This window comes from Prionailurus viverrinus, chromosome D3 (genome assembly GCF_022837055.1).
Source record: "Prionailurus viverrinus isolate Anna chromosome D3, UM_Priviv_1.0, whole genome shotgun sequence".
In the NCBI taxonomy this organism is placed as follows: Eukaryota; Metazoa; Chordata; class Mammalia; order Carnivora; family Felidae; genus Prionailurus; species Prionailurus viverrinus.
In genome coordinates, this window is record NC_062572.1 from 34324612 (window position 1) to 34342845 (window position 18234).

Genomic DNA, 18234 nt, shown 5'->3' on the forward strand with positions numbered 1-18234 from the left:
AAGAAAGACACCATATGAGAATCCTGTGAACAAGGCTGCCTCTGTGGCCCTTGGGTCTGCCTGCCCAGTGGGGACAATGGATCACCAGTGGGGCACAGGACAGTGCCCCATTTCTGCAGGTAGCACTTCTGCTGGGGACAGACGAGGCACACGTCTCACCCAGTTCCACTGTGCTATGTGACTTGGATCCCACTTACTTGTTTGGACTGTTTTTTCTCTTCTGGAACGTCCAGTTCCCCCGGGGCACCTTGCCTAGGGCGATGCTCTATGCCTGGCCCCCAGCTTCATGTCTGAGAGCGTTGGCTTTCAATAAATATTTGCTGTCTGCCTGTCAGATGAACTGAATGGATGTGTAGATACAGTCTTGTGGGTGTGAACACAGAAAAGGCCCTAACCTAGAAGTGACAGGAGAGGAGGCGTGACTTCACGCAGATGGGCTTCCAGTCAGTGAGCTCCCCCCACCCCCCAGAAGGTGCTGGATGAGAGGTGTGACCATTGTTGTCTACACTACTTTCCTCCCTCATGTGCCAACAAGCTCCCTTACAACTGAGCTTCTTATAGCCAATTATGGGGAAAAATGAAAGGGGCTGAAGTTTTCTGTCACCAAAAAAGGAAAAGAAAGAAGCTACCCAGACTCTCTGGTCCTGCCCTCAAAAGTGCCTTGCCCTTGTTAATACCTCACAGGAATAAATCATTCCTCTGTCGTGCCTGAAGGAGACCCCCAAGTGCCCATGCCTCACAGTGGGGGTACTCAGAAGGCTACAGGCCCTGCTGAGAGCTGGGGTGTCCCTATCCCATTCTCAGACGTTAGAGGTCAGAGAAGTTTCTGAAACTCCAGTCACCATGATAACAGGCTGTGTAGTCACTGAAGCTCTCGCTTTGCTGTCAAACATGAGTTTGAATCTGATTTCTACCGCTCAGACCAATGGACCTCTCTAACCTCGTTCTCCTCATCTCCAAGATGGGTATGATACTATTCTAATTCTTTCAGAGTTATGCAGTGAATTCAGTGAGATACTGTCTATGGACAGCCCATCGTATGGCATTAAGTGCTCAATGCAAATGTCTTCCATTCTCCTCACCAGTGACCATTCTCAGCAGCACGTGGTGATGTATTGAAGAGACCAGGCTTTGTTATGAGAGCACTTGCATTTGCATAGTGCTCTGTGCTGAAATAAGGCACCAGAACTAGAACACTCCAGTTGTTTTGGAATATAGCATTGACCGCTCAGTAGCTAGTAGGAATGAACCACTTCTCCTGGAGTTTCCAGGTTCCTTGGCATATCAGATCACCAAAACCCTTTTATCCTTACAAGGGGTTCCTGCAGCCAGATGCGGATCAGAGTTGCCAGCGTATAGTACATCACCAGCAGGACTATGGGGTTGGCATGGTGATACCATGACAGGTCTGGGTTTGCTACGATCTTCCACGTGCTGGAACAGTCTGTTTGAATGACTGATTTGATACCAAACAACCTGTTTAAAAACAAAGAAAAATATCAGAAAAATACAATAAACTATATGTCCCTAACATAAAATAAAAGCAGGTTTTTGGGGGCGCTGGGGTGGCTCAGTCGGTTGAGCGTATGACTTTGGCTCAGGTCATGATCCCGCGGTTCGTGGGTTCCAGCCCCACGTTAGGCTCTGTGCTGACAGCTCAGAGCCTGGAGCCTGCTTCAGATTCTGTGTCTCCCTCTCTCTCCGCCCTTCCCCTGCTCGAGCTCTGTCTCTCTCTCTCTCAAGAATAAATAAACATTACGAAAAATTTTTAAAAAAATCTTGTTTTTAATATACTCATGAGCTAGTCCTAGGTTAATCCATCCTACTCTAGATATTTCATTTCTCTTATATATACAACTACATCTTTGTTAGTTTCAATTTTTTTAATTTTTTTTTTTGTTTTGTTTTGTTTTTTGAGAGAGAGACAGACCAGGAGCAGGGGAGGGGCAGAAAGAGAGGGAGACACAGAATCCAAAGCAAGCTCCAGGCTCTGGGCTGTTAGCACAGAGCCTGACGTGGGTCTTGAACCCACGGACTGTGAGATCATGACCTGAGATGAAGTCGGACACTTAACCAACTGAACCACCCAGGTCCCCCTATACAACTACATCTTTAAATGACATATGTATGCATGTACATAATATACATATAAAATATACATCCTGAAATCATATATATATATATACACACACACACACACACACACACACATATATATATATATATATATATACATATATATGTATATATGAGTGTGTGTGTGTGTTAGTATGTGTGCATGTGTGCAAAATTGATGCCAATATTGTTTTCATACTGGTTGAAAAATCTAATACTATCTAATCCAATACTATGTAATATTAATACCATTAATCTAAGTCCTTGCTCCTTTTAAAAATTTACATTTAAAAAATATCATTTATTTTTGGGAGAGTGCAAGTGGGGACGCGACAGAGGGGGACAGAAGATCTGAGGAGGACTCTGCATTGACAGGTTGACAGCGGTGAGCCCAGTGTGGGGCTTGACCTCACGAAGCACAAGATCATGACCTGAGTCGAAGTCGGATGCTCAGCTGACTGAGCCACCCAGGTGCCCCTAGAAATTTACATTTTAATTGCCATTGAGCCCTATTAAATCCCCACATTACTGAAATGTCAAGTATGTGGTAACATGTTACTAAGTTCAGCTAAATGAGCACTTATTTTGTTTTTAGCAGGATTTAGCATTAGCTCTTTAGCTAATGCTGATGTTATTGGGCAAATATTGAAACTGGACTCAGTTCTGTGATTCAGTCATAAAAGCCAGATTATTATATACTAGAGTTTCTGGAAGATATGTTTCTGTCAAATTTTATTTATGGTCAATTTATCTTAAAGCCTTATAATTAATTCTTTATTTTGAAATATAACTTTATGAGGCTTATTAAATTTTGAAATGATTTTATGTTATTTCTACTATATAACAGAATGAATCTGATTAGATATTGGGAAATTATATAGACATGATTCACTTAGAAATTCACTTTATATGGACTTTTTCTAAGAAAGGATTTTACAAAGTGAATAAAACTTTTACATGAAATGAGTCTCGTATCTCTCTCGGTGCCTGGGCGGCTCTGTCGGTTAAATGTCCGACTTTTGATTTTGGCTCAAGTCATGATCTCATGGTTCATGAGATCAAGCCCCGCCGTTGGGCTCTGTGCTGACAGCATGGAGCCTGCTTGGGATTCTCTCTCCCTCTCTTGCTCTCTGCCCCTCCCTCTGCTCACGTGAGCTCTCCCTCTCAAAATAAATAAATAACCATTAAAAAAACACAAAAAGTGAGTCTCATGTCTTTCTACTGTTTGTATCTTTCATATGTGAACTTCCTTTAATTTTTAAGTTACATTCTTCATTCAGTTATAAGCTCTTCAATGACTGCATGCCCATCACTCGTAAAACCACTTGGAAAACCTCTCAGGGCTATTACTGTTTTCTCTTACGAGGCTAGTGCCGTATTAGTGAATTGTTCGACATAGATTTTAAAGAAAGCTAAATAGAAACTAAACTTTCTTCAATTTTATCAGAAAAAAATAAGTTAACTAGAACTTGCTCTTCCTATAGGTCTTTTCTTCCCAAGTCTAGGCAGATTTTTTTTATAGTTAGCATTAGAAAGAAAATTTCCTGCTAACAAAACTTATGTCCCTCTTAGAGTTGTAGAACACTGGGAAATTGTTTTTGCAGTCCCAGATTAAAACGTCAATTTCTTGTATACAGTGCACAGAACTGAAAGTGTTTAGATTTAGAATCAATTGTTAGCTGAAAGTCTCTGTTTTAACGAAGCGGTAGGTTTCAGCCCCCGAGTCTCTCGTCTTCTTGTCCCACAGCTAGCACACATGCTAGAAATGACCTCCTCGATCATCAGTTTCCAAATACCTGTCTTGCCCCATCAGAAAGTCTGTAGGGATTTCTGCAGCTGTCTGTAAACTGAACCACGTGCCTCCTAAAAGACTTGGTATCACATCGAGACCCCACACCTTACTGTTGATATCATAGTTTATTCCAAACTGATTTTGCACATTTTATAAGAATACTGAGAATCAGTCTCACGTTTTGTACAATGAGTACGGACTAACAGACATGGATACAAGCTACAGAATGACTGACTGTTGTACTTGTAAGGAACTTTTTCTAACAGAGCTATGGAAATATCATTAAGACCTAAGAGTTCTCTTTTCTTGCAAGAAAAGAAAGAATTTTTTTTTTTTATTTAAGTAGGCTAGCTCCTATAGAAAAAATTCCTATACAAGATGGGAAGTTTGTACTTCAAGTTTCACATCCTGTCTGGTGCTAAAATTCTAGGAGGCTGTGCAACATCCAACTGTTATTTGACTTGCTTACTAGCTTTTTATTGGGAACCTCGCATAATCCGGAATTGCTTCGTAGTACTGATGATACAAAGAAAAGTGAAACCGGAGGGCCTTGCCTCCAGGAAGTGACTCGTGATCTAACCGCAGTGATGTAACGTGACATGCTCCTTTGGGAGAGCAAGATGTGACAGAAACCTTTCCTGTCTGTGGCTGTTTCTGTCTGGGAAGGGTAGTCAGGAAGAAGAATGTGGCATGTCAAGATAGTCCAAAAAGGGGAGATGAGTAAATGAGAGAAAAGAGGAGTCCTGTATAATGGCCAGGCTGTGGGACTGGGCTGGGAAGAGAGAGAAACTGGGCACAGTGAGAAGAGCACCCTATTTTTTGTTATGGGAGCATCATTGGATATTTATAAGCTTCCTCCTGTCTTGATGATTCCCACACAACTGCTAGTGCCCTTGCAGTAGCCCTAGTTCAAACTGGTTGAATAAATGTATCTGTATTGTTTCTCAGTCATTAAAGTACGTAAAAATGACTATCTTTTATCTCTCTCTCCATAGAAATGTCTCTTTGCCAGAGAAGTATATGATGACACAACTTTGGAGTAATGAATTCCTGTTTACTGCTTATTTAGAAGCAGAAAGATAAAGCTTCTCAGATCTTCTGTGTATTTGGAATATCCTTGGACCCCAGGCCGGGTCTATCAATAACAGATGGGAGTGCATTTGGTAGATGGCTCACAGTGTCTGAAAATCCAGTTCCTTGTAAAGCCTAATGGAATTGGGGGTGGGCAGAGGGTGTAAGCACGTGGACAAAGAAAGGACATTTTCCTGGCGATTTTATGCTAACTGCTTAAGATCTCACAAACTCTTCTAGTTTTCAGAGTACGGCTGGAGACAGCTTCCTGTGTGATCGTCAGTTCCCAGTGGAAACAGATCAGCCCCTTGGGCTACACACTCCTGCCTTGGTATCTGGCCAGTCTTGCTCTGCTATTTCACTCCCAACATCCTGTCCACAGAACAGGTCCTCAGCTTCTCTTCCCGCACAATTACAACGTAAAGGGCAGGCTCTAGTTTCTCTCCCTTCCACAGCATGACCATTCCCAGAGTAACCTTCAAGAAGGTTCGGGTTCAGCATGCCACCTTCCCCTTCCTACTTCCTATTCATTCACTGCCTGGAGAATACCCCCAAATGCCAGCAAAGTATTGCACGTGTTAGCAGCCAGGTCTCCTCTCCTTTCTCCCTGACGCCATCAACCCAAGCTGCACTAGACTATGTGGGGGTTATCGTAAAATCTTGGTCCCCTTGGTCTTGCTACTTCTTGTTTTACCAGGGTTATTTCCAGGTAGTTGTGACTTTTTTGGGGGGATTGCCAAATCAACGATTGAGGTGTATGTGCCAGGTAAGCGTTGTCCACTCCTTGGCAATGCAAATCCAAGGTAGCAGGCCAGGCAGGGTTCACAGACTCTCAGACAGATATCTCTCTGGACAACTCCAGGACAAGCCCCACCCCAACCGTATCTCATAATCTATACATATCCATGTATTCCTTCCACGTATGCTCAACCACCTTAAATTATTGCAGAGGTCCCCCAGGATACCAGTGGCCAGGAATACATAATTATATTACCGCCATAGCCCATCCCCTGAACCCTCATGCTAATTTATGGTAGTTGTTTTTGCTGAAAGCATCAATTCTTGATTCTTTCTTTTGGCCCAGATGGTCTCTACAGTAAATGTGAATTAATACTCCAAAACCAATCTCCATCCCTCTTCATTTTGGCTTCTTTTTCCTATTCCTTTCTGTTTTGGTGGGATAGCCTTGATATCATCAAGGCCTAGCTCTTGGGAGCTAGGGAACCAACCTCTGGGAAATGTATGATTTCTAACTGGAATAAATTTGTCCTTCCCAGTGTATCCACAATAACTATTTGTAGTTACGGTCTGTAATTGCATTATTGTTAGCTTATGTGCTTATGTCTCTGCCCAGCTCGATTCTACTTTCTTCAAAAAAGGATACGTGGGGGCGCCTGGGTGGCTCAGTCACTTGGACATCTGACTTCAGCTCAGGTCATGATCTCGCAGACCGTGGGTTCAAGTCCCGCATCGGGCTCTGTGCTGACAGCTCAAAGCCTGGAGCCTGCTTCGGAATCTGTGTCTCCCTCCCTCTCTGCCCCGCCCCCCCCCCCCTCATGCTCTGTCTCTCTCACTCTTAAAAATGAATAAATGTTAAAAAATTAAAAAAAAAAGGGTATGTGTTTTGCCACCTTGCTTTGATGGATGTGCCTAGTGTATAGCAAGTATTAAGTGTAAGCTTACTGAGTTGAATTAAAAGCACTAAACACTAAGTTATACCATAAAGTTATCATAGGCGACCATGGTTATATAGGAGAAGTAGAGACTAAGGGATAGCAAAGTTCCTGCTTTGGAAAAAGAAAAAGAGAAAGACAGGATGGAAAGGAACTATATCACATGTGCATTCTAGAATTTTAGAGAAACATTGCTGTGGCTTAGGCCACACCATCCACGATTTTAGTGCCCTCGGTCCGGGAAATAAGAACACAGAATAAGAGCATAACAAAGGCATCACAAGAACACTTTCGCTAAACAGTATCTTGCATCATATGGAACGGATAATTATTTTTGTTCCCTACAGGTTGCCAAGAAGAATCTTGAACTTCACCTTTTGGATGGATCAATAATTAAATGTATATAGTCAAGAAGTAACTTTTTTTTCAGCCCAAGAGCTCTCCAATTAAGAAGCAATGAGAGATTCAAATATCCAATAAGAGAAAAATATGGAGCAGCCTGGATGGTTCCTTCAAGACCCCCAAACTGCACTTTACTCAGCTTATTATGTCTAAAAATTCATTCCAAGCCTTTTGCTAGAAGAGGACATCACAGCTACAGGAAGTGTCTCTGACCACAGCCCTTTGGTTATTCTTCCCTCGCCCCAGTGTGCAGCTGACTCTCTCAGCTCCGTTGGGGCTCTGGGGGCTCATTGTCAATGCCTCTCCACCTGCCAGGGAGCACTTGCTTTGCACTTTTTTTCCTCTGCCTCCAAAGCACTCATAACATCTGAAAGCATTCGGTGAATGTGAATTGGCAGCATATTTGTTCTGATTCACACATGTTGGCAACTTTATAAAAACTCCACCTGTTTTCAGGTTCACTCCAGACCGTATCTGTTTGGTCGCTAGTCATATAGACACCTAGCGATTTGCAAAAACAAACAAAAAAAAACAAAAAAAAAAAAAACAAAAAAACCCACTATGTAATACTGAAAACAATACCACGTTTTAAAACAATTTATTTGTGGTAAAATACACATAACATAAAAATTTTCATCTTAAATGTTTAAGGGTCCAGTGCAGTCATATTAACTATACACGCAGTGCTCTGCAACCAATCTCGAGAACTATTTCATCATGCAAAACTGCAACTCTGTACCTGTTAAACGATAACTCCCTATTCCCCCCTTCCCACAGCTCGTGGCACCTAACCATTCTAATTTCTGTCTCAATGGATATGACTTCTCTAGGTACCTCATACACATGGAATCATGTAGTATGTGTCCTTTGTGTCTGGCTCATTTCACTGAGCATTATGTCCTCAAGGTTCATCCATGTTGTAGCATGCATCGTAATTTCCCTCCTTTTTGAGGTCGAAGGATATTCCATTGTATGTACAGACCATATTTTATTTATCCATTTCTTTATAGATGGACATTTTTCCCTTTAAATAATTATAAATAATGCTGCTATGACCACACATGTACAATTCCCTCTTCAAGTCCTCGCTTTCAATTCTTTTGGACATATACACAGAAGTAGGACTGCTGGATCATATGGTAATTCTATCTGCAATTTTTTGAGGAACCTTCGAACCTTCCATCATGGCTGTGCCATTTTACATTCCCGCCAACGGAGCAGAAGGGCTCTAGTTTCCCCATGTCATTCCCAACACTTGTTGTTTTCTATTTTTTGATAGTAGCCATCCTAATGGGTGTGAGGTTGGACAACACACTTTTTATTTAGCCTTTTCCTCTCCAGAGCTCAGGGCTCTTTATAATCTAGACCTCTTATGATACAGGGAGGCATATCCTTCAGTTAAATAAACACTGCTAAGTAGAATGGATTAGTACACAGTTAGGTTGATAGAAGCCTGGGCAGGTTTTAAATCCTCTTATGAAACCAGGGAATCTATTCTTTCCAACTAGAGTAAAATGACTGTTTTGGGGTAACAACTGTCTGGAGAAACTATCTTTTAACAATCTTCGCATTTTAAACTTAGATCCTTTAATGAAAATAAACGGGGGACTGAATGGAGGGAAGAAATAGAAAGGGAAGGAGAGGAAGCTATTTCTCAGGGAGCCTGCGTGCCAAGTGCAGGCTGTAGGGCAGAAACCAAGCTCAGAAAGGAGGAGGCTTCCTAAAGAATCTGCGCAGCTCCATCAAGATGGAGATTTTCACACTGTCAGAACTCCAGGGTGCTCAGCCATTTCTATTCTCACTCAGACTTCTCCCCTTCCCTGCTAAGGAGTTTGATGGCAGATGCCAAGGGTCCCAGTGCTCACTATGGAGAGCCCCCATGCTGAGTATTGTGGAGGTTCACGAAATACAAGAAGCCAACCAGCGGTCATTATCACTGACCAGTTGTACACACTTACCTGACTCAGGTGAGTATCCAGGAACAAGCAGCAAGTAGAGTTCAAAGAGGGAAAGGTGAAGCCTCATCTCTGTAAACCAGTCGGGGTTCAGAGGGAAGCACAGAGCCTTGGAGTATAAAGCCAGCCATAACCACAGCTGCCCAGAAAAGGTCTTCGGGGACCTGACACTTTACACAAACATGGGTACCCTAAAGAAGCTTGTGGAAGTAATTCGGGGGAAAATCACCAACCGCCTAAAAATAACTGACTTTTCTTTTTCTTCCATCTCTGCCTACTCTTTCCCGACTCTAAGGACCATAAGTCTAAGGGTAACAAAATGTGGGTTTATTTTTTATTTTTTAACATTTTTTACGTTTATTTCTGAGACAGAGAGACAAAGCATGAGTGGGGGAGGGGCAGAGAGAGAGGGAGACACAGAATCAGAAGCAGGCTCTGAGCTGTCAGCACGGAGCCTGGTGCGGGGCTCGAACTCACAAACCGTGAGATCATGACCTGAGCCGAAGTCGGTCGCTCCATCGACTGAGCCACCCAGGTGCCCCAATGTGGGTTTATTTTTAAAGGTTAAAAAAAATGTGATGAAGAGTCAGTGGTATATATTCTATAGTATTTTGATTATAAAATGAATCCCTTGAATTAAATGGCCTTAGCATGAACTCATAATAAACTTGAAAATACTCAAAAGCTATAGGGCTCAATGGAAAGAACAGGAATATACGTAAAGACTCACATCTTGCCTCAATTATCAGCTGTGTGACCTTGCATATGGCCTTTAACTTTTTTGAGCCTCAATTTCTTCACATGGAAAATGAGGCTAGTAAATATGTATCTTTAAAAAATATTTTCTATGTTTATTTATTTATTTAGAGAGAGAGAGAGAGCACGTACAAGCAGGGGAGAGACAGAAAGAGAGAGAGAGGATCTCAAGCAGGCCCCATGCTTTCAGTGCAGAGTCCAATGTGGGGCTCAATCCCATGAACTGGCAAATCATGACCTGAGCCGAAACCAGGAGCCAGACGCTCAACCGACTGAGCCACCCAGGCGCCCTGCAAATACATATCTTGAAAAGATACCGTGAGGATTAGAAATGATAGTTGTAAGACTTGGAAATACTTCTCATGCCAGTTCAACTTAGAATTGTTGAAATGGGGTTTGCAAATATCCTATGTAAAATAGTTTCAGATTGCAAGCAATATGGCCAGTACATTTCTTTTAAAATCAAACAGGTATTAATTTCTTTCTTGTATAAAAATACAGACTCAGTTCAAGCTGGAATGATATATCTATTTTTTGAACAGCAGTATATATAGCTAATATTTGGATTTGGTGATGTGAATGAGAAATAAATGGAGAATAGTTTCTTGATGGTATATTCAGGTTATAATCTAAATATTCATATATACTTTCTTCTCACACTGAGAACATACCTTTCCCGCCCCAAGGAACACCATTTCAAAATTCTACCCAGTTATACAACTCACCAGCTGGATCCCTATGTGATGCTTGGTCATTTCTTATAGTTCAAGAAATACTCCATATAGTTCTGCAAAATTGCACTGAACAGTAACACCACAACAGCAAAATCTCCCATTGGAAACATGGAATATGGACAACACACTACAGCCACCAGGCTGTAGTTGTTATCAAATCCTGCTAGATGCTGGACATGAACTGAGACATCTTCCTGCCCGGCAGACCAGTAAGTCTCTTGCTGGAAGTTCTTGGTTCCTCTCACTGGGAGGGACTTCCTTGCCCACTGTCTCTCATGATCTGTTGATCTCTGCCAATATGAATCCCATTCATTCCCCAGACCCATCTCAAATGTTGTGTGTGGCTGACATTTTGGTTTATTTAACATCTAGAGTCTTCATTTAACCACAGATCACAATGTCTTATAGTATTAGTCTTCTTTGATATGTCTGTGTACTGTATCTTAAGAGCCAATATCATGCAGTTCTTAGCATCCTCTATAGCATCTACAATAGTTTTATGAACAGCCCATACTCAGAATAATTATAAGGGTGGCCAAGAGTAGCCTTACTAAAACATGTTCAAGAGTAATTCAAAATATTGACTACATGTTTTAAATTTCATTCACGTAATCAATGTAAAATTAATGCCGTATTCACAAGCATTGCAAACGGTTCCAAAGACTCAGGTATGAAGCTCTTAAAATGGCTGTTTCTCCAATCAGTTTGACACTGACTGTTCTATCAGATTCCATACCTCACTTAACAGCCCAAAAGTAAATGGTTCCAGGGTGGTTGAATCTGTGATGAATCAGTAATGTGTATTCTCTTTTCCCTGCTATTGTCCTCTCATGATTCTTCTTTCATGGGCATGACATAAGTGTTTCAGCTTCAGACAAAATATCTTCACAAAAATTCATTGAGAGGTAGAGAAAAGGGGAATCTCCTTTCCAGAGCTTTATATTTGCAGCTCTAAGTTTCTACCTAGAATCACTCTCTGTAGTCTGCAAAACACCCTGTAATGTTTTGGATAGTGCAGGTCTGTTGGTGTCTGTTGTTTCTCTAAGAATATCTTTATTTGACTTTTTTTTTTCCACCTACATCCTTCAATACAAAATTATACACTGATGGGTACAAAAAAATTTTTTTTTATTTCTGCAGAATTTTAAAGATGTTGTCCCATTGCCTTTTGATGTACATCATTTCTGGCAAGAAGTCTGTGACAATTCTTATCATTATTGCCTTGAACCTACTGTATTTGGTACTGTATTTGGAACCCAACCTACTGTGTTGGGTCGCTTTTAATATTTTTCTCTGCCATGGGTATTAAAACATTTAATTATATTGCACGTTGGTGGAACTTTTTTTGTTTGTATTGAGGTTTATGGAACTTCTTGGATTTGTGGGTTTCTATACATCACCATTTGGGGGGAACACTTGCCCATTATTTATGAAAATATTTTTTTTCTGTCCTCGTACTTTTCTAAGACTCCAATTACACTTTTATCAAACCTTTTAAAACTATCTTACAGGCCACTGTGGTTCTGTTTACAACTATTAATTTGTTGATCTCTTTTCTCTCTTTGTGTTTCAGTTTGAATAGCTTCTATTACCCTGTATTTAAGTTTATTGATCTTTTCTTCTGTGGTATCTAATTTGCTCTTAAGCCCATTTGATGGGTTTATTTTATCTACGGTATTTTTTTAAACCTCTCCCAGTTCCATTTGTTCTTTTTGTACATTCATTCTTTTTTTAACGATTCCATTTCTGTCTTCCTTATGTTCATGTTCTTTAATCTTGAAAATAATTAGAAGAGCTGTTTCAAAGAGCTTGTCATTTCTAGGTCATTTCTTGATTGATTATTTTTCCTTGATTCTGTATATGTCTAATAATTTTCAACTGGATCCCGGACATTGTAAGTTTTATATTGTTGAGTGTCTGGATTTGTTTGTCTTCCTTTAAAGAATGTTGAGTTTTGTTTTGGCAGGTAGTTAAGTTCCTTGCAGATCAGTGTTATTCTAGCAGGCTTGTTCTTAAGTTTGATCACTGTGGGTGTGGAGTGGCCTTTACTGTGTAACTAGTTTAACAGGCTTTTAAAAAATGTTTATTTATTTTGAGAGAGAAAGAGAGAGACAGAGAAAGAGAGAGCACGAGCAGGGGAGGGTCAGAGAAAGAGGGAGAGAGAGAATCCCAAGCAGGCTCCATGCCGCCAGTGCAGAGCCCAATGTGGGGCTCAAACTCACAAACTGCCAGATCATGACCTGAAGTCAGACACTTAACTAACTGAACCACCCAGGTGCCCCAACAGTCAGACTTTTAACGGTTAGACTCAGCAGTCTCTCTATTCTGACTAGCTAGAACTAAAATGCTTTCCCAATCCTATCTGAACTCCAGGAGTTACTGAGTTTATACGTTCTCAATATTTGTTCCTTTCCCCAGGAGTCTTGATTTGTCTGGTTTCATGGAGTCTCACTCTGTGCATGCGCAGCTTAGAATCCAGCTGAAGTATCTGGGTGACCCCGTGCAGATTTCCAGAGCTCTTTCTCTGTCCTGCTTCCTTCTTTCCATTAGTCTTTACCGCAAGTTTCAGCCCCCTCAGCTTCTCTCTTTCTACAGCCCAGCAAGACCACCGTGCTCTTCTTAGGTTCACTATTCAACACAACATGCAGTGGATGCTAAAAGGTGGAAAGCTGGGGGCATCACAGAGCTCATCTTGGTCGTTTCCCTTCTGCCAAGCATCACACTTCTATACTTCCAACTGTGAAGTGTTCAAAAACAGTTGTTTCATATCTGTTGTCTAGTTTTCGCCTTGTGGCAGGAAGGCTGGTCCTGTATACTTTATATAACTTTTAAACACCAGCCAAAGCATAAGAGACTCTTAAAAACTGAGAACAAACTGAGGGCTGATGGGGGGTGGGAGGGAGGGGAGGGTGGGTGATGGGTATTGAGGAGGGCACCTTTTGGGATGAGCACTGGGTGTTGTATGGAAACCAATTTGACAATAAATTTCATATACTGAAAAGAAACCACCAGCCTGGCTAATACACACATATACTGGCATAATGATACCTGCCTACCTATCTATCCACAAGTAGGGTATTCTACTTAGAAGATTTTTACCATAGATTTACTAATCTGTAAACACAACGGGAATAATAAATACCTCCATTCCAAAAACCCATGCATAAAAATAAATGATTGTGTCCTTGGCTCATGTTTTCTCTTCTGCCTTCATTTCAGATCAACCCCAAAGCTTTCCAGGTTGTTGTCAGCAGGAGCATTGGTCATGTGTCACCAGAGGAACATTTTCATTGAGATTCCTTCTCCTCTTGTGTGTCTCACCCTTGACAACATATACCCGACATGAATGCACATTCTCCTATATATCCCTCCCTGCTCACCTTCCTTTAACTCTTACCAAAGAGCCTCAGGAAAATTTCTTCTTTTCTTTTCACGCTATCTCCATATTATTTGTAAATCTTGAAGTGATTTACATGACAAATTATAAATACAGCAGTGCTAGCGATAAGTGTGTTTTGGGGAAAATCAAAAGTTACATATTTTGTAATGACAATAGGTGTCAGGCCAAGTTCAATCACTTTCTAAAACTTGTTTCCCAAACCATCTATGAGGACCATTCAGGAAATACCTATCCATTGCGTACAAATACATGTGTAAAATATATGAAAACGTAATTAACAGAAAATAATCCCATGCCTGAATGCCACAGCAATGCCAAACTGCTACATAGGTTTTAAATGCTTTCTCTCTTTAAATAGATTTCTGTATTTAACTTGTTGAAAATCTGCTTCAAACAAGTCGTGGACCTGCAATGATCTGCAACATAGAGTGTACAGAAGTCCTTGTCCGAATATTGTCAGTAGTCTATCACTATGGATTGACCATCTCTAATTAACCTTTTCCTCAGACACGTCTTTCAAAATAAACATTTAGGATTTTTCTTCCTGATCTAATTAATGTTCTTAACACAACCAATATAACCCATGATGATAACTAAAATTTCCTTATAGGGGTGTGTGTGTGTGTGTGTGTGTGTGTGTGTGTGGGAGAGAGAGAGAGAGAGAGGGAGAGAGAGAGAGAGATTCTTTAAAATCGTTGAAGAAATGCTAACACATGTTTTCTGTTGTGCTTCGTGTCATCAGGGTGTCTGACAGCTAGTTAGAAGAGAAACTCCCTGATCCAGCACTGTAGATGGAATGTTGGCACCCCAAAGCACTTCCTGCTTAAATCTCTGACCTGGAAAGAACAGAAGGAACCAGGTCAGGATCTGCTGGCCTCTGGCCAACCAAGGGGATCAGCTCTCATGGGTGAAGAAGAAGGCAGGGACCTGGTGACTACCCACTGCCATACTTCCTGTTGGATGTGATCAGCATCTCTCTTTGCAACTTTGTATTTAGTGAGGATAGGCTGGAGAGTCTATCCTTCCACTCCAAAGTTTCTAAAAATAGCACAAGCCAAAAGACAGCCAAAAAACAGAGGCCTGATCATTTGGATTAAGCTAGCTTTCATAAATAAAACTTGAAAGCTAACATCTATATCTAACCCAAATAGATCAGGAGCTCCACGGACTTCTGGAACTGGACCACAGTGAAATCTGTGTGCCTTCTTATATGTGGTATAAGTCACTATTTTTAAGTAAATAGAGTCCATCTTAAATTAAGTTGGTTTTGAACACGCTATGACTTTTTTTTCCAAGATTTGTAAAAGATTTAAGATCTTTCATGACCTCGCAGCCAATGTTACGAACACCCAGTCCATTATATGGTAGTACACTCATAGAGGTATGAAGTTTCTGGTAATTTGTCTTAGTATTTTTGTCCTTTTAATTAAAAATAATCAATTTTAGCTTTCATATTTTTCCTGTTGTATATGTGACTTTGAATTATTTACTTATTGCATATTTTGGAGAGTTCTAACAAAAACCACCTGAAGCTTCTTTTCCTATCCCCTTTAGAACTGTGATGCATTTTTTAATGTTTTATTTATTTCCTAAAGAGAGAGAGAGTGCAAGAGGGGGGGAGGCAGAGACAGAGAGAGAGAGGGGGACAGAGGATCCAAAGCGTACTCCATGCTGACAGCAGCCAGCTGGATGCCGGGTGTGAACTCATGAACCGTGAGATCATGAACTGAGCTGAAATTAAGAGTTAAAAACTCGGGGCGCCTGGGTGGCGCAGTCGCTTAAGCGTCCGACTTCAGCCAGGTCACGATCTCGCGGTCCGTGAGTTCGAGCCCCGCGTCGGGCTCTGGGCTGATGGCTCGGAGCCTGGAGCCTGTTTCTGATTCTGTGTCTCCCTCTCTCTCTGCCCCTCCCCCGTTCATGCTCTGTCTCTCTCTGTCCCAGAAATAAATAAACGTTGAAAAAAAAAAAAAAATTTAAAAAAAAAAAAAAAAGAGTTAAAAACTCAAACACAGTACTGAAGGCACTAAAGCTCCATCTATTATCCAGTAAATGTGGGAATAAAAGACCAAAAGCTGTGTACTATTTTGGTGAATGCTTGAGGGAATACAATTTTTCCTTGAGTTAGTTTTCATTCCCTTATAGTCTTGCTTAAATTGAAAAGAGCAATGTGTCTGGAGGAAAGAAAAAGAGAAAGGAATAAATTTAGGTGCATTCAACAGGTGCCAACACAGGCAAGATAAAGTCCATTTTTGAAGTATCAGAGGGAAGAAGAATCCTATAATAATTTGCCCACAATACAAGGGGCTGAACGAAACCACGTATAAATAAAATGTTTTTAAATTTTAAAAAGTGGGTGTAAAGACAGAATTTATAAAACACACATAGATACCCCTTGCTTAGATAAAACAGATATTAGCGTTCTGCCATATTTGCTTCTCTCACATTTAAGCAAAAAAAAAAAAAAAAAAAAAAAAAAGGTTAGTGGCATACGTAAAGCCTTGCCCATTATTCTTTCACTCCTCCCCCACCTTCTTCAAACACTATCTAGACATTAGTGTGTATCATTTCCATAAGCATTTGCTCACTTGCTACATATGTCTACAACTATAAATAATCCATACTATTTTTATGTGAGCTTGACTTCATATCAGTGGTCGTATTTGCATATACTCTTATGCACATATATAATAGAGTTCATTTTTTTAATGTTTATTTTTTGAGAGAGAGAGAGAGAGAGAGAACACAAGCAGAGATGGGACAGAGAGGGAAGGAAACAGAATCTGAAGCAGGTTCCAGGCTCTGGGCTGTCAGCTCAGAGCCTGACATGTGACTTGAACTCACGCACTATGAGATCATGACCTGAGCGGAGCTGAAGTCAGACGCTTCACCAATTGAGCCATCCAGGTGCCCCTATAATAATAATTTTAATTTCTGGGTATTATTTCTTGGTATAAATAAACAGAGTACTCTAAAAATCCAGAAATGGAATATTTGACAGGAGTAGAAAAATACAAGTTTCATTAATTTGTGGGAAAAATGTACTAAAAACAAAGGCAACATTAAGGTGACATAAAGGTCTTCAAGTCCTCAATATTTTCAGAGCCTTTGCTTCTTATATGCAGCTTTTTCTTTGGCACTTTTTCAAAGCTTCTTTAGAATCTATGTGTTTGATAGAGACAAATTCTTGTATGTGTGCATATTTAAGGATGTTTGTTGGGCATGGACAGTAATAGGACAAAGCTACTAACTTTCTAAATGAACAGGACAGGGTATATCCAAATAAGTCATGGCATGTCCATATATGTTATGGAATACTATGTAGCCATTAAAAATAATAAAGAATATTGGGGCACCTGGGTGGCTCAGTCAGTTAAGTGACCGACTCTTGGTTTTGGCTCAGGTCATGATCTCATGGTTCATGAGTTCAAGCACTGCTGTCAGGCTATGGAGCCTGCTTCAGATTCTCTCTCTCCCTTTATCTCTGCCCCTCCCCTGCTTTCTTTCTCAATCTCTCTCTCCCTCTCCCACTCTCAACATAATTAAAAGCTTAAAAAAATTAATAATAATAAAGAATATCTCGCCATATTTGACAAAATGTTGCAGGGGATTATTTTAAAATAAGTTTTGAACTTTAGAATAATTTGAGATTTACAGAAAAGCTACAAAGACTTCACAGAGGTTTCCCCACCCCCAGTTTCCTCTATCGTTAACATCTTAAATTTGTCACCCCTAATGAACGATACTAGAACATTTTTTTAAAACCAAAGTCCATGCTTTTTTCAGGTTTCATTAGTGTTTACCTAATGTCCTTTTTCTGTTCTAGAATCCCATCCAGAGTAGAGCATCACGGTTGGTCATCATGTCTCCTTAAGCTCCTGCAGATTGAGACATCTTCTCAGACTTTTCTTGTTTTTGATGACCTTGACAGTGTTGGGTCCTGATAAAGCATTCTGTAGAATGCCCCTTAATTTTGGTTTATTTGTTTGCTATGGTCAGCAAGATTTATGGATTTGCGGGGAGGACGACCACAGAGGTAAAGTGTCATTCTCATCACATCACATCACATCAAAGACACATGCCATCAACAGGATTTATTATTGATGATGTTAACTCTGACCGACCAGCTGAAGAAGGGTTTGCTAGGTTTTTCCACTGTAAAGTTGCTCTTTTCCTCCTTTCCCTATTTTAAACTTTGGAAAGAAGTTACTATGTTCAGCCCACACTCAAGGGGTGGGAGGCTATGCCCTACCTTCCTGAGGGGTTAGTATTAACATGTATTATTTGGAATTCTTTCATATGGGAAGACTTGTCTTTTCTCTATTTATTTATTAAATCA

General features: G+C 40.6%; 1 protein-coding gene across 8 annotated transcripts in view; it reads right to left on the minus strand.

Moving 5' to 3' along the window:
- The window catches only part of LOC125149105 (piezo-type mechanosensitive ion channel component 2), a 474283-nt gene that overhangs the window by 129532 nt on the left and 326517 nt on the right, over window positions 1-18234 (minus strand). For all 8 annotated transcript variants that reach the window (XR_007145811.1, XM_047827748.1, XM_047827749.1 and 5 more), the window contains one exon: window positions 1314-1476. Coding sequence is in view for 7 of the 8 variants with exons in the window: in XM_047827748.1 (XP_047683704.1) it covers window positions 1314-1476 (163 nt within the window). In the remaining variant the exon portion in view is untranslated. The remainder of the gene's footprint in view (window positions 1-1313; window positions 1477-18234) is intronic.